Source organism: Narcine bancroftii, chromosome 10 (assembly GCF_036971445.1).
Source record: "Narcine bancroftii isolate sNarBan1 chromosome 10, sNarBan1.hap1, whole genome shotgun sequence".
NCBI lineage: Eukaryota > Metazoa > Chordata > Chondrichthyes > Torpediniformes > Narcinidae > Narcine > Narcine bancroftii.
In genome coordinates, this window is record NC_091478.1 from 3,571,170 (window position 1) to 3,594,001 (window position 22,832).

Genomic DNA, 22,832 nt, shown 5'->3' on the forward strand with positions numbered 1-22,832 from the left:
TCTTAAGAATACTTTGCATCACGACTAAGCCCTTGTTATTTCACATTGCTGCTTGTCTGGCATCAGACCATTTTGGAGAAGGATTGCCTATTTTCTTCTCTAAAGGGCATTAGTAAACAATCTTGCTTTTATATTTAATGATTGTTATTTCTGTTGTAAGCAGTTTATTCCAGATGTATTTAATTAAGTGAACTGAAGTTCTTCAATTCCCATATGAATATACAAATTCGGACCAAGAGTAGGTTCATTGCTGCCTTTAAGCTTACTCCACTTGATATAAAATGTACAATTAAATAAAATTTTACCATTTAACTTGATTATAAGATCAATTCTGTCTTCCAGTCTCTCTAATAATCATTCCCTTCTTGCTTATCTCATATCTATCTACCTTACCTCAAAAACTGTCACCATCCTTTGAAAAATAGACTTCAAAAGGCTCCTCATCTTCTGAAAAAAATGTTTTAACTCTATCTTTTACTTATAATCCCCTCATTCTGGTGACCAGCATCTTTACCTCAGCCTCACTGACAAGACCTCTCAGGAGCCTGGATGCTTCAAACAAGCTCTGGCCCTTCTGAAGTGTAAGCCAAGCAGCCTTTCCTCATGAGACATCCTGTTGGATCCGTGTTATTTGCCTGGTAAACCCCTGATTGGTTTCCTACACACTCATATTCTTCCTTAAATAAGGTGACTAATATGGTACACAATACTCTTGATGTGGTCTCACCCAAGCCTATATAACTGAACCAAAACCTTCATACCTTTGTTGTAAGTACTCTAATAAAACCTCTACAGGTATACTGTAATCAAACATACTGATTGAATTCATCACAGCCAAGTCAATCACATCCATTGAATGTGAGGCAATGCCTGAAGATGGCAGCCAACATCATAAATGACCTCCGTTACCCTGGTCACAACCTCTTCTCACTGCTACCGTCAGGGAGAAGGCAGAAAAGCCAGAAGACAAGCACATCTGGATTCAAGAACATTTTCTTTCCAATATCAGGGTCTTGAACAACACCCCCCACCCCTGCTCATTGTTACACTGACTGCTCCAATACAACAAAAAGACTCAGCACCTATTACAAAGTCTTTTTTTTTGCATTAGAGTAACTGAATATTCATTATCTATTTTTGTATTTATTATCTAATTTTATTTCACTTCAGTATCTTGCAGTTGTTTTGAAACAATGGTAATTTTGTAAAGTGGTACAGTAACTGAATGCTTTCATCCTATCTCAAATCAGTCCTATAACTATAAAAAATAGAGTGGAAGACACTTACAACTTTTTGCAAAAGATAAAACAAAATGCATTTTCTTGGATTCACAATGTTAGTATGTTGTTCAGACTGGGGAAAGCAATTGAAACATAATGTGCAAGATCTGTGTAAATCTTTTGGACTGAGACCTCATCCCTTTAGAAACTTTTAGATGTATCAGACTGGTTCTGGGGAAGTGGTAGTTATGAGTTAATGATCCATGGAATTCTTACATTTTTAACCAAATTCTATAAATTGTATTATTTCTATAATTTAATTTATGTGTTCTTCAGTTCGGACAAAGAATAAATTGAAATCTTGATGAAAATACATTGAATAAATGGTAAAATAAAAATCACCATCTGGGAGAACTAATTGTTCCAGAAAAGGTAATATTGGGGAAAGCAGTGTTTTAAGTTTTATCCATGTTGTAGCTCAAGAAAATAATAGTTCCTACTTATTTATAAATCTGTCTGGACTGATTTTTTAAAAATTTTGCATTCAGAAATCAGTTGCTTCAGTTCTTTCTAGTCATAATTTCTAACGACCATAAGGTGGCTCTGTTCACATTATTATTAGGTTGAGCCAGTTAAGATTGACAGAAAACCACTTTCATGTATATGGCGCAGCCATCTTTTGGGTTCAGTGAATTTGTCCCGGATAACTCTTTTATTCTATAGTTAAGGCGTATCAAATTTTCAATATTCTGGACCCATAATCTTGTTTTCCTAAATGCCACACATTTTTCCTGTTGTGCAGCTTTGAAACCCAGAATTCCTGACTGTCAAGTGTTCTCCAATCCTTACCGATTGATGTGTGAGATCAGCTTCCTTGTGTATCCATATGCATAGGCTGAGTGTGATTCGAAGGAGCTGGACTGGAAGTGTCTGGTATCTATCAGATGCTCTTTGAGAATTCAGAAGTCTGCGAAAGGAACAGATGATCCTTTGATTACAAATGTCATTCTTACTTCTGTTTTGGAGAGTAATGGGTGGAATGCACACTCAGAATTTTGTCCACATGCCTTAGTTTGGAACTTCAGAGATTTTCTAGGGTACTGGGACAATATTGTAATTGTAATCTTTAAGGTAAACCCAGAAGTTACTCCTTGCCATTTCTTTTGCCACAACACAATTGTACATGTCACCTTTATACTTCAATTGAAAGCCTCATCAAAAAATTAGACTGTAGTGGGCTGCACTAATCTGCACAATTGGAAAGGTGGGGGGGGGGGGGGTGCTGTTGGTTAGGGTAAAATCAGTTGCTGGTTCAACTCACTCACAGCTTCTGTGTGGTTTTTCTTTCATTCGCTGCACAGCACATCAGCCACAGTGGTGTCCCCGATGGTCCAAAACAACATTTTGGACCCTGTGATAAATGACACGAGCACACAGAACGCATTTTCGCTGAAGGTGCTGACCTTTTGGACCTCACAGCCGCGAGTCTCATTCAAACAGGACAGGCAGATCACCACGGACTCCACAAGATATTACTACATGGTCAGTTCACTCGACCAGGTGACTGCTGGATGAATCGTCGACTTCTTACATCAGCCGCTAGCCACCGACAGGTATGAGGCAATTAAGGCACTCCTTATTACACCTTCAGCCTTTCCCACCACGAATGAGTGGCATGGCTGCTCCACATGGATGGCTTGGGTGACCGCATGCCGTCTGCCCTTAAGAAGGATATGCTCATATTAATGGGCAGCCACAGGCCCTCTTTACGATTTGAGCAGATATTTCTCGAATAGAAGTCGGAAGATATCAGCCCACTCCTCGTGGTTGACAACTTCAGCAACCCACACAGGGTTAGCAGTTCATGCGGATGTCCTGTGGCATGCCAAGCAATATGACGGAGCATCCGTTGACCTAGTTGCTGCGTCGTGCCCAGTGACTCATCTCTCCCACTCCATCAAGAAGGCCAGCGACAACTGCAGCAGGAATAGACTCACATTCAGAGCGGTGATGTTTCTATTATCAGAAATGGGGTTCTGGAGCCCGCTGCTGCCATCCACCTTGCTCCCATACGGGAAACGCCGAGGCCAGCCATCACTGATGGCTACGATGGTTGGCCACCAAGACAGCCTCCTTTATCTATGGAACTGGCACAAGATGGCATTTCCTCATGGACACAGGAACGGAGGTCAGCATCTATTCCCCCCTCAAACTGACACATCCGTACTAGGAAGTCAGGACCGTCCATCACTGCTGCCAACAATAGCATCATATGCATGAATGGAATGGCCAAGTTTGGCTCCTGCCATTTTACCTGGACCTTGACTGTGGCCTTCGTGTCTCAGCTCCAACTGGGCTCAGACTTTCTTCGAGCCCACTGCCTCCTGCTGGACCTGAAAGGGCGCTGTCTGATCCATTGCAGGACCTTCCAGACCTTCACCCTTCAAGAGGCCAAGTTCCTGTCGCCCACCTCAACTCAGTAACCTTATCAGGCAACATTTGCCAGAATCCTGGCAGGATTTCTGGCCATTGTAATGCCACAGTTCTCCACTGTGGTCCCAAAACATGGCGTCCAGCACCACATCCCCAAGCAGGGACCGCTGCTACACACCTGGGCATGCAGGCTTCCTCCAAACAAGCTATGGCTTGCCAAGGAACATGGAGGACATGGGAATCGTTCAGTGCTCGGACAGCCCATGGCCTCTCCTCTACACATGGTACCAAAGTCTTCTGGGGGAAGGAGACCTTGTGGGAATTATAGCTGGCTCAATGATGCCATAACAGCTCACCAGTTCTCCACATCCAGGACTTCACGGCCAATCCACACAGAGCAAGGATCTTCTCAACAATTGACCGTGTCTGGGGGTGCCAGCAGATCCCCATGCACCCCAGTGTCATCCCAAGACAGCACTCATCACTCCGTTCATACTTTTCAAGTTCCTCCGCATGCCATTCAGCCTCAGAAAAAAAAACACAGCAAAGACTTTCCAGAGACTCATGGACTCAGTGGGGTGTGGCCTTGATTTTATTTTTATCGACCTAGACGACATCCTTATTGCCAGTCGTTCATGACAGGAGCACCTAACATACCTGCATCTCCTCTGCCAGCAACTGAGCAACTATGGCCTAGCCATCAACACAGTGAAATGTCAGTTTGGCCTGATGGCCATCAATTTCTTTGAGCAATGCATCGATCGAAACGGGGTGGTCCCTCTTCCACAAAGGTTGAGTCCACTTGTAAGTTCACCAAACCAACTATAGTCAAAGGTTTGCAGGAGTTCATTGGGATGATCCATTTCTACCATTGGTTCCTGCCATCAGCTTCCAGGATCATGTGACCTCTTTTCAAGTTGTCCGGGCAGACCAAAGAACTTAGTTGGGTCGCAGAGTCTTTGGCAACTTTTGACCAGGCCAAAGATGCTCTGGCCAGTGCCATTCTTCCAGTTCATCCATACATTGATGTGCTCATTGCCCTCACAGTCAACACATCCAACATGGCAGTCAGCGGCATCCTGGAGCAGCTGATTGATGGACATTGGAGATTGCTCGCTTTCTTCAACAGAGATCTGCAACCCCTGGAGCAGATGTATAGTGCGTATGACAGGGAGTTGCTAGCTCTCTACCTCATCATAAGCCATTTCTGCCATTTCCTCAAAGGACAGGATTTCATGGTCTTCGCCAAAGTGTCGGACCCATGGGTGGCAAGGCAACTGCATCACCTTTCTTATATCTCAGGGTACACAACAGCTATCAAGCACATTTTCAACAAGAACAACCCTTGGCTGACACTCTGTCCCATACATCCATCCTGTCTGTGCATTCCCTGTCCCCCAGAATTGACTATACTACATTCACAGCGACCCAGTGGTAGGATGGTGAGATAACAGCCTACCACACTGCAGTCTCAGGGCTACAGCTGGAAGATGTGCATTTCGGGCCATCCAAAGCCACTGTGATGTGTTCATCAGCCAACTTAGGCCCATTGTTCCTGCTGCGTGGAGGCGTCATTGACGTGCTACATGGGTTGGCACCCATCTATCCAGGTGACAATTCAACTGGTTGCAGACAGACTCATGTGGCATGGCCTGCATAAACTGGTTGGCCACTGGGCCAGAACTTGTCTGCACTGTCAGACATCCAAGGTACAGAGGCACATGAAAGCTCCCTTTCAGTACTTACCACCGACATTCAGACAATTTGACCACATCCACGTTAACATTGTTGGGCTGCTGCTGGTTTCCAGAATTACCACGTACCTGTTCCTAATGATTGACAGATTCACTCGATGGCCAAAAGCTGTTCTGCTCTCGAACACTCCCACGACATCCTGTGCCAGGGCCACCATCACCAATTGGATAGCCTGTTTTGGTCTTCCTTCTAAGATCATGTTGGATGGGGAGGCACAGTTCACATCTGCTCAATGGGCAGCACTGGCACAGCTCCTAGGGACCCAGTTACATCACACCATGGCCTACCATCCACAGTTTAATGGCCTGGTGGAAAGGTTCCATCAGCATTTAAAGATGGCCTTTATGGTGCGGCTTCGAGGCCCGGATTGGTGGACAAGCTGCCTTGGGTGCTCCTTGGCATCTGCACAGCACCTTGGCCACATCCTCCTGGTCTATGGGGCCCCGCTGAGAGTCCCGGGAAAATTTGTGCCAGTGGCTTATGGCCAGGAGGAAATACCTACGGCACTGTTAATGTGACTTTGCAAGAAGGTGGGCACCTTGGCCCCTGTATCAACCTCACGCCACAGTCCAGCTCCATCCTACGTGCCAAAGGATCTGAAAGACTGCAGATATGTCTTCATAAGGAGAGGCACATACCAGATGCCCCTTCACCACCCACATAAGGGTCCATACAAGGTGTTAGAGCTCATTGGGACCATGTGCATTTTGGACATTGGGATTAGGCAGGAAACGTTAATGGATGATTGCCTCAAACTGGCACAGCAATGGAGGAACTAAATGTAGATTGGATGATTCCTTTGTGGAACAATAGTGTTCAGTCCACAAGAACAACCCTGATCTTCCTGCAGCCTGTCATTTTAATCCTCCATCCACTACCATTCTGACCTAGATATCTGTGGCTTCTTGCTTTGTTCTCATGAGTCCCAGCACAAAATTGAAGAATAACCACATCTTTCTCACCACATTGTGCTCAATATTGAAACCCATTTCAGCTAACTTCATTTCTCTGTATGTATTAGATCTGGCCATTTCTGCCAGTCATCCATCTATAATTTGGCTCAATTTTGCTCTCTGTATTGGTACAGCCTGACCTGTTGGGCATGGTCTTGAGCCTATTTTCAATCTCCTGTTAATTATTTCTAACTGTCCTTATTGTCCTTCCATCCATCCAAACTACTTTTTCATCTCTTTTTCCCACCTCTAATGATGGTCTTTGACCTGAAATGTTAACTTTGTTTCTCTTTCCAAAGGATACTGCCTGAATTGCTGAGTGTTTCCATCATTTTCGATTTTCAGATATCTTTTTGTTATTACAAGGCTGCAGGAGTCGAGGCTGATAATTCAGTGTAAGTGCTGCATTGTCAAAAGCACTGCCTTTCATCATGGACAAAAATCTGATGCATGTCAGCTGAACATTAAATATTGCTTGTCTCTGTTTTAAAGAAGGGCATGCAAGTTATAGACAGTATCATGGCCAATATTTATACCTTAATCAAAATCACTGTAAAATAAATGATCCCATTATTGATACTTTGCTCTTTGATAAAGTTTCTTGTACTTAAATAGGCTAATACAGTTCTTACAACAATAACTCCACAAATAAAAAAAATGTTTATGTGTAGCTATGAACTGTGGACAAATGGAAAGCTTTTTTATAATTTAATCTGACATAGAAGGATGCTATTTAGCCCACTGAGTCTTGGGCAGCTCAGGGCCATCCCATCAATGCCATCCCATCAATGCCATCCCCCCAGTTATTTCCCTGTCATTTGTTTTCTCTCACACACCCATCAATCCCACTTGGATTTTTCTACCACCCACCCTCAAGGTTACCAGTTAACCAACTAACTCTTTGGGATATTGGGAGAAACCAGAGATCCTGGAGGAAATCCACATGGTCTGAGGGAGAGCATGCAAACTTGAAGGCCTTGAATCCGGGTAGTGCCAGCACTACTGCCTGAAAGAAGGTATACTGACTTGTAGAGAAAGAGACTATAGATGGGAATGGATATGAGTGCTTCAGGTCTATGTAGATTGAGAAAATAATTACATTTATGAGATTAGAAGCTTTCTTATTGGAATCACTTTGATGATGGCAACTATTCAATTTCCTTATATTCAATTTTGAGAATGTATTTGTGAAGTGAGTCACAGTTTCATTGCTAAGATCTCAGCAGCACATCAAAATGTTTTGATTTACATAATACTTAAGAAGAATGCACAGCAATGTTTGAATACCTCAAGTGCAGGATATTCTACATGGAAAACTTTACGTATTCAGGGATTTTGTCCCAAAGCTTCAACCGTCTTTTGCTTTCCATAGATGCTACCTGACCTGCTGAGTTTGCCCATCACTTCGTGTATTGCTCAAGTACTCAGAAGTTTGTTTGGTACATCACTTATCTTTAAACAAAAAATGGAGGAGGATGCTGAGAAATATGAAAAGAATGCTTGCAGGATTTTTTTAAATGTTGTATCCAAGTGGTAACTGTCATCTTTTGTAAATAGCTTCCTAACTCATCAGCTTCATCAAACTTTTAACTCATCGACTGCAATGTAACATATTTGAATTGGAATTTGGATGTTTTCGTCTTTTGTTTTCCCAAGACAATCTCCATTACCTGGGGAACATGATAAAATAATATAATTGAATACTTAGGTGGTTAAAAATCCTTGAACAGGTGAAAGTAATTCTATGGGCAGGTGGAAATATTTTAGCAATATCAGTATTGATTCTGGCATTCCTTTAGAGAAAAAGTAAAGGAGCATCAGCTGTCAAACCATGGAAGAAAAATGACAAAGGATGACTGAAAGCTAAGGCAAGAAGGTTGTGAAAAGGTGAAGATGGAATAGAATGGTGTTGGGAAGGAGTTTTGGAGACTCCAAGAAAGATTTCCAGACAGCTGAGTCAAGATGACTGAAAGCTACAGCTCCAAAGATGAGGTAAATATGATTGTGAAGAGAATTGGTGACTGAACATTGTGAGAGATCAGATGATGTTGCATAGAGATGTTGGACTACAAATGTTTTTCAAAGAGTTTGTCCAAAGAAATTTAAATATTTAGATTTAGTGGATGTTTATCCCAATATTTATCCAAACATGGCTGTGTGTCTTTTCCCATTGTAATTATTTTAATTTTTCTTTTGTTCCCTCTTCATTGTTCTTCTCTCAAATCTTGACTCTGCTGACCAAGGTTAGCATCCATTGCCTCACTAAATGCTCTTTATCATACATATCGATGATGGGATATTGGCGGTTCTGATTTCGTCCAAGTCTGCAATTGCAGAATTTCTGGCAGCAGTGAAAGTATAGCAATCAAGAATGAGAATAATGGCAGACTTCCTGCTGCAATCACTTCATCTCATTTGAGGCCAGTTCTCTATCATCCTCAAACCACCTCAACTAAAACAGCTCTGGCAAGATAAACTGTGGATTGATCTTCCCAATCTGAATTGATCTTGTGTTGACCTACTTGCTTAATCCTATGACCAAGAAATTACTTTTTAATCCTATGACCAAGAAATTAATATTGCATTTAATCCTATGACCAAGAAATTTAAGCCGAATCAAGGCGCAACGTGAATTATAACATCTTAATTGATTGAAATAGGATCAATTCAATGGAGAAGATGAATGATTTATCTGTGTAGACCTCTTTCAGGAGGAAGGATACAGCAGAGTTCAAAAGAATACATTGTAGCAGCACGTGGGGAGTTTCAAAACCCGCGCGTGCCCCTGCCCGGGCGGAGACGTCATCCCGCGGCCTCGGGCGCGCGCTCCGCTCGAACCAGGAGGGAAGGAGGTCCCCCGCCAGCGCGGCGGGACCAGCTCCGAGGAAGTGCACCGCGACGATACGTCTGTGTTCGAGAGCAATGGAAGGGTTTTCGGAGAGTGAGTTCATTGCAAGTTTTCTCGTGATCAGCAAACTCTGTGGAACTTTGCCCTATGGATAAATCAAAGCTAGATTAAGTTATTGGAAGCCGGATTAAAATAGTCAAGGGAAGCGTCACTGCTTGTACACAAAGAAACAATCATTTTCGACTAGTTTGGCTGAAAACGATTACACTTCAGAATGGTCAGTTTTCAAGGTTGGCCAACATTTTGAGAAAAGTTGGTGTAGTCGGAAAGTATAGGTTAGAAAATTGGAAGGACTCTTCAAAGCTTTGAGAAAGATTAGACATGGATTGCTAATTCTATTTGCAGAATCTTAAGGATCTCATCATGGTTCTGGGATTGTCCCTTAGAGAAAGGGTTATTGCAAGGGGGCCATGATTTCTGCGGTTGGCATAATGATATTACCAGTGCTCTTTGTCCAGGTTCCACTCTGGTTCTGACTAAGTTTTCAGGTTCGCCCTGTGACCTGCATTATGATGTCTTCGGGTGGTCCAGTTTCCTCCCACCCTGGTTGATCGGTTAATGGAGTGGAAATGGGAGGCATGAGTTTTATGGTCTGGAAGGGCCTTTTGTTGTACTGTATCATTAACATTTCGATCAATTAAACCTCTTTCGAAATCTCGTGAAGTTTTAAGTCCAAGTTCAGACCAGCTGCATGGCCCGAGTTTCCCCCCTGCTGAGATTTCGAGGCACCCTGGACTTTTGGTGCTGTGTTGGTTTGGACAGGTACTTCAGCTGGCTGTTTCTCATTGACTGGACGGGTACCAGGGATCCTTGGTGTTTCATCTTGATTGAGGTCAATGGCACATGAGCCATCGGGGTGAGAGTCCAGGTGCAAAGCTTCCCTCACCTTGCCTGAATTCCAAATCCTGCTCCCCCACTTGTGTGCTTCAGTGTCAGAGAAGGGGAAGAGCGCGGCATGTTCTCTCTGGGCAGGTGGCAGCCTTCGAAAGTCCGTTTTGAACTACACTTGGTTTGTGTCCGACGTCCATTTGCACTAGAAGTCTGAAGCCCAAAACACCGCGAGAAAAAGTCTTCTGATTTCCCCGACCCGACTCTCTCTTTCCAGCAGTTTTTTCTTCGAGTGCCCCCCTGGATTTCTGCACGTCTTGCCATCCCCTCGGTCCATCCAGTTGGTTCGATCCCGGCGGCTCGGGACTTTTTCCTGATGGATTGGGAAGATGGGCAATGAGCCTCCAGGGATCGGCGGGGCGGCCGCCCAGGCCACCAATGAGCGCGGGCAAGGGGCGGGAGAAAGTGGGGTTTGGATCACGTCGCGCCGCGGCTCTGCACGACGAGCTGCCTCGGGGGGAGCGGGCGTGCACGGATGCGCCCGCACCTCGCCGCCCCTCTGCCAGCCGTCGGGGAAGGGGGGAAATCTGGGTCCGGCGGGAGGGAGCCGCAGCCCCGTTCCCCGCGATGAGTCTGGATCGTGGGAAGAAGCGAAAGGTCCGCTCTTTCCCCAGCGCCCTGCGCTCCAGCGAGTAGTTTTCCGTCACCTGCAACAGTTCCGGAGGACTCCGTGAGACCCACGCGGCGAGGGAGATGTGAGCCATCAGGTCCTGCCCGGCTCTCGTGCTGAATCAACTAAGGAATGCCCGCGGCTCGGCTCCTTCTCAGCGGCCACAGAGGATGGGAGCGAACAGTTCTTCAAAGCGGCCAGTCTTCGATGAGAAGGAGGAGGGTAAGCTCGGCTCCACCGCGCATGGACGGGCGCCTTTCTAGACGGGGGCATTTTATGCGCAAACCAGCGTGCTTCTCAAACTTGTTTCCAGAGGGGGTTGGAACGCCGACCTCCTTTCTAACTCTTCTGAGAAGGGAGAGAACAACCCGCCTTGACGAAACACATGCAAGTGAATGCTTGAGACCCGGTGGCAAATTCTCAGGACACACATCCCTCCACTTCTGAACCAGATGCTCTCGACTCGAAGCGCCGTCTCTGTGGGCAACGCTCTGCTGCCCATTCCTTTCCTGTGGCTTTGCACTTTTCCTTTTGCCTCACTTTCTTTTTCGGGCGGCGGGGGGGGGGGGTCCCTGCATGCTAATTTGGGCATTCGCTAAATAAACAAGCCTAAAAAAGTTTTTGCAGTTGAAAAATAGACAATACATGAATTCTACTTGCACGAAATGCCTGCTTCTTGCAAAAAAAGTTTTTTTATTGATGAAATATACTCCAGCAATAAAATCCATCCTTGCCCAAGAAATTAAAGGTATTTAAAAACAGTTGAGATTAAGTTTACATTCTATCGATTTGTAGCTGAAAATTCAGGCTGGGTGCCCAGTAGGACTTTAAATGACCCCAGTACTTTGGGGAAGACCACCCTCTTTCTCTAAGAATTAAATAATCACTCCAACTCTGTTCCCTGATTAAATTCCTCTTCTTTGCCTTTCCTGTGGCTTTCTGAATTGCTTAATCCATGGCTACATTGGATCTTTGATATGAGCATTTTATTCTCTTTGTCCCAATTTTGTTGTTCAAAACCTTGCACACCATGGCTGATTTTAAAAAGGTTCATTTCCTTCTACTTGCTGTTGAGAATGGAACAATTGCTGCAAATTGTAGTTATTCCCTGGATGGTTGGGATTTGACTTTTCCAGGAAAGTTTGCGATATTAGCCCACAGGAGAGAACAAAATCTCCAAGAAAGACTTATTTACTCAGGACGCCTAACTAGATGGGAGATCCCTATGAGGACATAGACTATGTGTCACACCAGTCGATGTACAAAATGTGAATCGTGCAGTGGGGTCTCTTCAAGACCTTTGTTTTCCAGGTTTTGTGCATACCTGTTGCGAACTGGAGTGATTGTAAAACTATTGGCCATAAAATAGTTTTGGAGCAACTAATCATTAAACAAAGCTGTGTGAAATCGTATTAAATAATATATTTTTGAATTGTAATCCTTGTTATTTCATCCTGTCCCTGACTTTAACATTCTAGCTTTATAATGGTGTTACAGAGCAGAAGGCTTGGGATCAAAAATTTTTTTGGATTGAATTGTATCCATGTTACACAGATCTTGTGATTTGTAGAGCAGAACTAAATTTAATCAGGGAACAGACTTGACTGTTGTTTTTGAATCAGTGCATGGCTGATCTCTGCATCCCTTCTATTTGCTTGTCTATTTCTGATATCGAAGAAAATTTTATTGATCACGGTCTTGAAATTTTTATTGACTCCCTGCATCCACAGACATTCAGAGGAAAGAGCGTTCCAGATTTGTATTGTCTGTTTGATAAAGACCCGGCTGTAATTTAAAGAATCTGCTCTGAAATTCCCTTCACAGAATTGATACCCTTTTCCATGTTTTACTCTATCTAATTATCATTTTTATCAATTTAATTTCTCAGCTTTCTGATGGCAAGGTGTTTAAAGCCATGCTAATCAATCTTGCTGCACAATTTAGGGGTCTTAACGTGGGTTTTGTTCTGGTGAACATCAAGTTTATTTTAAAAACCTATATTGTGAGGGAGAGTCCTAGTCACGCAGAAGGAAACAGGCCATTCTGTGCACAACGTCCACATCAAGGTATTAATCCCATCTTCCATTGCTTGCCCCATCGACTACTGCACCTAAAATGCTGCCAACCACATTGCTTGCATCACATTCCTGGCAATTTATTCCAGGTATTCACCACTCTCTGAGAGAAAATAAGTCTCCCTCAGAACCCCTCTAAATGTCTTGTCCTTTGGCATAAGTCCTCTGGTTTTATCTACCTCGGATTTGAGGTAAAGTTTGTCCTGTACTGTATCTCATTATTTTAACCTTCTAAGCTTCAGGGAAACCAGATCTAGTATCTCTGGTCTCTCATAGCTAAAACACACCATCGCAGATAAACCTAGTGAAGCTCCTCTGTAGCCTCTCCAGCACTGTTGCATCTTTCTAATAATATGGTGACCAACACTGATGAGGTCATCCAGTTGAGGTCTGACTGATGCTTGATAAAGTGGAAGCATTTCCTCCCTTCTCTTGTATTTAATGCCCTGATAAATGAAGTCCATTATGCCTTCTTAACCATGTTATCTGTCTGTATCCAGCTTTAAGGTTCTTTGGTCTTGTGCACCAAGATCCCTCTGTTCCTCCAAATATCCTGGGACGCTACTAATCATGGTGTATGTCCTCACTTGGTGTGTACTCTCAAAATGCATTCTCCTGCATTGTTATGAATTAACTCAATCTGCAATTTCTCAGCTCATTTCACTAACTCATCAATAACAACCTGGAACCTAAGACTACCTTTCAATTTATCAGCAACCTCACATCTTTATTCCATCTGCAATCTTACTGATTATATCCACATAAAAATAATTTATATTTGTTACAAATAGCAAGCGTTTCGGGAGTGATCAATGTGGAATACCCAATGATCACCAAAGCAGCACTCTTCCATAACCCTTTGTCTCCTGTTGCTAATCCAAGTTTGGATCCAATTGGCCACTTGCCTTGTTTGGATCCCATGAGCCCTAACCTTTTAGATCAGTATGCAAAGGACTTGGTTAAATCTATGTAAACCACATCTTTTGCACTGCCCTCATCAATACACTGCCAGATTGGTCAGATGGAATTTTCCAAACCAAAGCTAGCTGATTGGTTTAGCCTTTCCATTCATTTCCCTTCTTTTGATATTGAGTACGTGGGTGTGTAATTACTCTGTTTCTCATTGCCGCCCTTCCTAAAAATGGAGAACCACATACCCACTTGTGAACAGTGAAGATTTAAAAATTACAGTTAGAACTCCAGCAATCTTTTGCTTCCCATAATTAATGCTTTTTATAACCAAGAGTCATGAAGTTGATACAGTTCTATGCACTTGTAAAATATATTAATCTTTTGAAATGAAGATGAATCCAAATAAAGCACAAATGACTTTGAGGTAATCCTTTGAAGCAAACATTTTTTCACAGTATATTGTTTCAATTTTTAGATAGATGGGGAGCTGGAACTGTAATGTTGTACTGCTTTAAATCCAAGTTTGTGGCAACAGTGGTAGAAATTACTACTCAGGTTCTTGAACTTCTTGGTCTACACCAGTGTCCAAACTACACCCATCCCCAACTAAACTCACATATCACTTTAAGAATTCCCTATGCTATTAGTGCTCTGTGATTCGTAAGAGATTGCTTAAGGTGGTATGCGAGTAGAAAGAAAAAACTTTTAATTGTATCTAATTGACTCATGTGCACAGTTTCATAACTCCAAAGGAAATGGGCCAATGACCACTTTTTTTTCAAGTAAAATATTTCAGTAACTTTTGGGTCTAGAGCAGTGATTCTCCACCTTCTCTTACTAATCACAGAGGAGCACTGATGGCATAAGGATTACTTAAAGTGGGATGTGAGTGCGGAGGGGGGCGGGTGGAAGGGAGCTGTTTGAAAACCACTGGTATAAACTCACCACAAACTGGTCTGCGACCAATAAAAATCTGTTTGTACCATTGAAGCATCATTTTTCTTTCTTGCACTAACTGCAACTGTGAATATTTATAAATCTATCCTTTTACATTTATTATCTCTTGGGATATTATGATAATATAGTTGGTGTACCATGCATACTTGTTTGGATTCAGCATGTAAGAATTTTGGTGCATGATGGCCATAAATTCGAATAACTCATCAAGGAAGCCTTGTTAGATGATGATATATAATGATCATGCTACAAAGGGCACACTCAGAATATACCTAGCATCTTAAAATTAGGCCTCTGGGGGTTTCTGTGGTCCCTCAGCAGCAACCTAAATATGGGAGAAGGAGAATGGTTAACATTTCAGGCTGGAACCCTTCATCAACACTATTTTAAGGAGAATACATAAGCATGCTGGAGAATCTCAGCAGGTCATGTCGATGTCCCCAGCATCTGCAGGTTTTTTTTGTTTAACTCTGTGTAGAAGGGAGATCGCATGATGTGGTCAGGATGGAAGGTGATGAACAGGGTCTCAGGAATTAGTGAACCAGAGAAGGGATGGAGGTTGACAGTCCCAAGGCAGTTTATTGGCAGGTGCTTGATAAAGGGGAAAAGAAGCAAGAGAAACATAAGGGTGAGGTGGAGAAAGTGATAGAAGGTGGTATCACTCATTTTCTGACACTAGACCTTTTTATTGAATGCATCAAAAGACATTGGGATCAGATAACATGACGCCCATAGTTCTGAAACTACGGTCCAGAATTAGCCATGTTTAATTTGGGCATCCTATTTGGCACAGACACATAAACCTGCTTCTGTGTTATGTTCTGTGTCTGCAACCAAGATGTTCTAGTGCATTTGCAACACTGGCATCTATGTAAGTGTGTAGAATTTCCTGGGCCTGTCCTGTTCACAAAAACCAAGGCAATTTCATCCTGGTGAATTACCAGACAATCAGTTTATTCTCCAAATCATGGAAAATGTTGTTTTCAATGCTTCAACAACCTGGGACTTTGCTAAAATGACTCTGCTCCATAACTTGCAAACAAGCCAACGGCTACATTCCAGAGGTGAGGTGAGTACGATTTCACTTGACTTTGAGATGGTACAGTAAAACCCAGCACCTATGGGGATTGGTAGATGTCAGGCAAGTGTATTTTCTGGTTGCTCGAGATTGCATGTTGCATGATTGGCGAACTAATGGCTAGGCGTGCCAATTTTAAACTTATTTATTTTTTTACCAATTTATTTTCTGCCAAAGAAATGCAAGAGATTTTTATTTTCATTTTGTCTAAACCTGTCTTAGGACGGGAAAGGAAATTGAATACCTGGGGAAATCCTCGTGCTGACAGGGAATTTGAACAAACTCCTCACGGAGTGCAAAAGGGATCAGAACCTGCTGCATCAATCACTGCCACCAAATTCTCCAAATATAATGAAGGGGATATAGTGGTGGTTGTAAGCCATTGGCTCTGGAAAATGTTCTGGGATGTATTCTGGTCGATGAGACAAAGGAACACCGACCTCAAAAGGATCTATAGGATTGAATGGTTTGGTGTGACTGCAGAAAAAGATCACACTGGATCATGAACTGCAGTAAAAGTTGGGCAGCATAGACTTTTCATTGGTAAATGTTGGCTTCACTTGATGCTCACAGGTAAGTACTTTCATGATTATTAGCTGTAATTCATAAATCGATCATGAGAACTCTTCAAATGCTGCATTCAGACTCGTCAGGTTGTATTTGTTTTTCATTTCTCCTCTCACAAATTAACATCATCATTTAAAGTGGGTGAGATTTATGATGTTGATAATTGTTTATATTTTGTTTTTAATGGTATTCTACTCTTGATAAGGAAGGATGTTCTTGCAATGGAGGGAGTGCAGAGGTGATGCACCAGGCTGATACCTGGAATGGCAGGAATGACTACTTGAGGAAAGATTGCGCAAATTGGGATTGTACTCGCTGGAGTTTAGAAGATTGAGAGGGGATCTCAGAGAGACCTATAAAATTCTGGCAGGACTGGACAGAATGGATGCAGATGGGATGTTTCCAAGGATGGGAAAATCCAGAACCCGGGGCCATGGTCTGAGGATAATAGGCAAACCATTTAGGACCGAGATGAGGAGGAATTTCTTGACCCAGAGGGTGGTGAATCTGTGGAATTCATTGCCACAGAGGGCAGTAGAGGCAGGTTCATTAAATCTATTTAAGAGGGAATTAGATCTATTTCTTCAGTATAAGGGTATTAAAGATTACGGAGAGAAGGCGGGGACGGAGTACTGAACTTTAAGATCAGCCATGATCTCGTTGAATGGCAGAGCAGGCTCGAAGGGTCGAATGACCTACTCCTGCTCCTATCTTCTATGTTTCTATGTTTAAGAAGGCTATTGTTACCCAGGAATAGCCTTCTTAAACATAGAAACATAGAAGATCTTTGTTAAAGACATCCACCATTCAGCAAAAGTACAGTAATTGAACATGGTCACCATTCCTTCACTCTGTTGTAATGAAAGGCATCAAAAGTGCACAAGGCTGATCAGGAGAGAAAAAACAATGACTAACAGTTAAGGGGGAGAGTATACTAGTTCTTTGTTCATTGGACTGGATGTATATCCATGCTTGGACCTCTAAATAATATTAGTGGAGCATGTAAGTAAATGGAATGTTCATAAATCAGGTGTTTGTAATCTGTGTTGACTTATATTGTTTGGCTCAGTCCCATAATTTTGCGATCCTGAAATTTTAAAATCATCGAATCAAAGGAAATACCAAAAATATTTTGTCATTACTGTAGAAGTGAGATCAAGTTGCAATTGCATCAATAATCAGTTTTGCAAAAAGTTGAATCCACCACATCCAGTGGAAATGTGCGGTTGTTGTGGATTATTTTGGGACCGATCTTGTGCCAATTCATAGAACACAAAGGCTGGTTCTGGAGTTATCTTTTCACTTTAGTGGTTTAGCCTGAAGAAATGAACTAAGGTTGTCCCCGACTTCCGACCGAGTTCCGTTCTGACCAACCGATCATATTTTGAAATGGATGCAAGTCAGAAATTCACTGTATATGTTTCATCATTCATCAAATACAGCATGGTAGCCAAGGCCAGCTCTCGTGAGAGGTTGGCCACACCTGCCATATGCTCTATTTTCTGTCGATAGGCCCTACTTTCACTTCCAAAGTGTAATTTTTTAAATATTTACATATTTTAAAAAAAAATCATTATTTTTTATGGCTGTATTTATGGATGGTTGTAAGTTGCATAGGTCGTAAGTCGGGGACGACATGTATATTTTTTAATTGCTGCAAGATTAAAATAAGAATCATTTCATGCAGTTTCATTTTGATGTAAATGAATAGCACGAAACTGGACAAAATTCAGTGGTATTAAGCTCTGTTTTACTTGGTCTTTCAATGCTGGTTTCTTTGGATGATACAAACACAACGCAGCATCATTGGTCTTGGACATCGAAGTGAATAGCTTCACACCCTCTTCACTTAATCTGAACTTGATCTGGAAATACTTGATGCTAATACTAGTCATCAAAATTTAATATTTTTTTTTCATCTCATTAACAGTTGCCACTAATAATTCATGTTATTTAATTGATTGGCATTTTAATAATTGACATTGAAGCAAAATGTGTTGGTGGAATCAAATGTTAAGAAATCTTCATTTAAGTTCAAGAAACCTATATCAACTCGCCTCTGTTTACTGAGTGAAAGGAAATACAATGATAGATCCAATTACAATGAAATTCATCTAATTAATTTTAGAAATGGAACTAACTGCAAATATGTCTATTAATTCACAACTCCGGACAGATGCTACAAATGCTTTTAATCCAATTTCTTTATCCACGTGTTTGTGACACTTCCAGTAGTTTCTTTGTTGTTTGTGATTGTAATGGATCTGTGTTAATATTTGGGCTACTGTTATGATTTGGAGAAATAGATGATCAAATTCTGACATTTTTTGGATCTGTTCAGAAGTCAAGATTCTATGGAACACACAGATCTTGGACCCTTGTGAAAGATAGGGTTGAATTGCAATAACCAGAATAGGTGTTGTTATGTTGTCAACTGCTCTTTTGACAAAAAAATAGAGTGTAGCCTCATCATGGAAGGAAACTGAAGACAGAAGATCTGAAGACTTGGCCTCCTGGAAAGACAGGACTATTTACAGGAGATGCAATACGAGTGGCTTTTAAATAAGTAAGACCACTTCTGACTTGTGCCTTGAAGATGGTCACTCCCGTTTGAAGAATATCTCTCTGAAAGACGCCTCATCAATATTGAAAGAGATCTGAAAATATAATGTTTAAAAGTGCTTCATAATTACTCTGAACTACGTTTTAAAAGGATACTGGTCAACAAGATATTTGAAACTAATTTTAAAAGTGATTTTTTCAGAATTGAGTTTAAACTGTGATGGTTTTGGACAAATACACACAGGCATTGTAGGGTTAAATTTAGAAATAAGTAAGAAATGTTATTGATTAATAAAAACTATTATTTTGAATTTACTATTATCTGGTTAGGAGACTGAACAGCTAGCATTAGAATTATGAATGGGGCAAGGCAATGTATTTAAGATAACAATGGTTGGAAGAAGAATACATCGTATAACAAGGGTTAGGAGTGATTTGAAGTGATTGGTTAGATGTTTATTTGGTATGATACATACCAGATAGCAGCAGTTTTTTTTTAAAAAAAAAGCTTTATCAATCTTATTCCAAAGCTCAATTAAATGTTTTAATATAAAAGTTTCTCTATTTGCTGTTAACAATCTTGAATTCCATTTATAAATAAAATCTTGTGGGTTTGTTTCCCCAATTTTACTAAGTTCTACATTCACCCAAGCTGGAATTTTGTCTAGGTCATACTTTAATAAAATGCAACTGGGCTGCTTTATAATAGTTCATAAAATTGGGAAGCTGCAAACCTTCTAAATCATATTTCCGCATTAATTTTTCCAAAGAAATCCTTGTCGTTTTCCCTTTCCATAAAATTTCCTAACAAGCATTTAATTCCTTAGAAAAATTTTGAGGAATTGCAGTCAGAATTGATTGAAAAAGATATTGTATTCTACGAAAAACATTCATCTTTACACAACTTGCTCTACCTATTAAAGTAATGGGTAATGTATTCCATCTTTCCAAATCTGCTCGTATTTTCTGCAATAATAATAATTTAATTTAAATAAATGTTAAAATTCTGGTTCCACACAAATGCCTAAATAATTATTCTAGCATCTGGCCATCTAAAATCAATTGCTCTCTTGCACTGTGTACAATCCCCATTTATTAAGGGCCCGAGCATGTTATTCACTTGCAGTTTCTCTGTAGTTCTCAAAATTATTTTCTGCTGAGTGCCCTCTCAGCTTCCTTTGAATGACCCGAAAAAAATTATTTTCATGATTCTTGCATGCAGTGAATTCCAAATCATCATTATTTTCTTTGCATTAAACCAACATTTTGCTCTTTCTCATTGTACAACTGGGCTGAATAAGCTTTCTGTGTGCTGAAAATGCTCTGGACATTGACCTTTACAGTTGAATTCATCATGACCTGACAGTTCATAAATAGTTATTTTTAAAAAAGGAACTCCTGGAACTCTTTTGCTTCTTTCTCTGACTAGAAGAAATGTAAGAAGCGCTTAGGAAATTTCTGCCAGGAGTGAATCTGTTTGCCTTGCAGCAGGCAAAAGAGAATGCCATGTAATGTGTCACTGTTTTATTACAATGACAATAACTTGAACTTATTTACCTTTATCTTACTTGCTTTCTGTTATTTGCAGTTGCAGTTTTGCTTTGACATGTTCATTTTGCAGATGCATCCTCTCGTGGCACTGGAATTTACAGAATAAAATTCTCAGAAAACATTTACCATTGCAATATTTTTAGTGTGAAATTGCATCCTTTCAAGGCAGTACAATGAAAATTGTCCCTACAATCAGGCTGAAAAAATTGGAGCCTTGTGACAAATATTAATGTACTCTGTGTGGGTGACTGATTAAAACTAACTAAATTGACAGCCTTTTTAAAAACCAGCTCCAGCAATAAAAGCTTCCCCACGTTATCTTTAGCCCCTTTTACAATTGCATCCCACTGAATTGGCTGTTCAGTGTCTTAGGATAAGAATTGCATTTTTCTTGTTCATGGTTGACCACTCTTAACTGGGACACTGTACGTGTTCTCACTTGCAAGGAGCCATCCCCAGGGTTAGGACTGTTCTCCCTTCTACTGGTAACATCATGATCTATCGAGTGATGGTGGACTTGCCCTAAATCCTGATCAATGTATTTTGATCTTGTATTTGAACAATATTAATCGTGTCTAATTATAACATAATTAAGCTTTATGTACAGCCCCTGTTGTTGATGTGCTGACCTATATAAACCTTTATAAGGGACCGTGGGGAAAATGCTAGCAATAAATAGCAATAGCAGACAATTTTTAAACCGTGTGGGGAAAGTTGGTAGCTCCATCGTGCACTATATAAATGCCACGGGGGGGAGAAATGATGGCAGACCTGTCCTCCCAGAATGCTGTGTGGCAGAGAAAGGGCTATATTTATGGCTTAAGGCAGGGGTGTCAAACTCAAATTCACAGAGGGCCAAAATTAAAAACTTGGACTAAGTCATGGGCCAAACTAAATATTTATTGAAAATTTTCAACAACATCTGCATGCTTTCTCTTCTTTCAACATATGTAATGTTAAACTTTTTCTTATTAAAATAAATGTTTAATAATAGTTTTGGTGAAACTCTTTCCAGAAGAAGCATTAACAAATGAGAAATAAAATATTCAATAAATAATATTAACCAGCATTATTGAGTTCCCCAATAACTAATCAAAGAAAACCTCAAAAGATTCAGTCCATCAATAACTCTAGCATGTACGACAAAGCACTCCTGGCAATTGTTACCCATGCTAAAACATTAAACTTTTTTTCTGTTTGCAATTCTAACTCGCGATTACTATTTTGTCTGTTAAATAGTCATCTGATGCATGAGCGAATCTGGTGGAGGTACACAAACCCTATAATACATCATTCCTTGTGTGATAGTGCCTCTCTGACATGGATAATAGTTTGAATTGTATAAAAATAACGACTGGTAATATTCCCTTGAGGTCAGACAAATGAGCAGGAACCATAGCAACATAAAACATGTCAAAGTTTTTTGTTTGAAATCATAAAATATAGAGGGAAGTTGCATTTTCATTTTGACAAATTAGCTTATTCAGGTGCAATGAAGAAGAATTGAGTGAAAGGAATTGTGCCATTATTTCTCCTTATCCATTGACCCTTCCTCTTGAACCCTCTCAGATCAATCTCCTGTCATCTGGCCTTTTTTTCACCATGTCTTAAATAATCTGCCCTCTCAAATTCTGATCCTTTCAATAATTCTGCTCTGTCCTACTCTTCTGCCATTGTTCTGGGCTTGACTCCTTGGGAAACACAGCAGCTTCCTTGTTCTTCCAGTCCTATCAAAACATTGAGTGGTAACCCTAATTGCTGAATCTTGCTCTTTTGCTGACCTCTCCCTTCAGTGCTCTAGGGTTAATCATTCACATTTTCTAATCCAATTGGCCCCACTGTGTTGAACATGTGGAGTTTATCAATGGATTAACTGTCACCAACCCACTCCATATCTCCTTCCCTCATGAGCAAGGTCTTTCCTGTACATTGAACTTGGAGGAGTGAATGAATTAAAATCACAGTCTTGATGGAGAAATGGCAAGTGTCATTTTTCTTGAATGTTGCCACCACAAGCCTTGGGCAGACTATTCCTAGTGCAGTGACTTCCAACTTGATCAGTTCTTCTGAGAAAACACTGCTGGACGCAACATCACTGCAGTGCAATTATGAATTCTTCTCCTCCGCCATTTCTTCTGTTCTTGAGCATCTTGCTTTGTTCCAAACCTTTTTTAAATGTGGTTGGTCCACATCAGGTCACTGGAAAGTTTGCTCCTAAGATCTTGAGCTATCTACTACCTTCACTTCAATGCCATTGATGTTACAGAGGAGTTGGCTCTACATTTCTCCTGAGGTCCCTGATCAGCTTCTTTGCTTAATGGTGGGGAGGGGGGGGGGGTGGTGGGGAGGGGGGGGCGGGTGGT

General features: G+C 41.2%; 1 protein-coding gene across 7 annotated transcripts in view; it reads left to right on the forward strand.

Moving 5' to 3' along the window:
• The window catches only part of LOC138744086 (serine/threonine-protein kinase 32C), a 207,999-nt gene that overhangs the window by 2,685 nt on the left and 182,482 nt on the right, over positions 1-22,832 (forward strand). For 4 of the 7 annotated variants that reach the window (XM_069899605.1, XM_069899607.1, XM_069899611.1 and 1 more), the window contains exon 1: positions 10,577-10,989. The exons of 2 other annotated variants lie outside the window; for them this stretch is intronic. In XM_069899605.1, the coding sequence (XP_069755706.1) occupies positions 10,938-10,989 (52 nt within the window). In that variant the 5' untranslated portion in view covers positions 10,577-10,937. Of the gene's footprint in view, positions 1-8,160; positions 8,354-10,576; positions 10,990-22,832 lie in introns of those variants that run through there. One more of the 7 variants, XM_069899608.1, reaches the window with a different exon arrangement.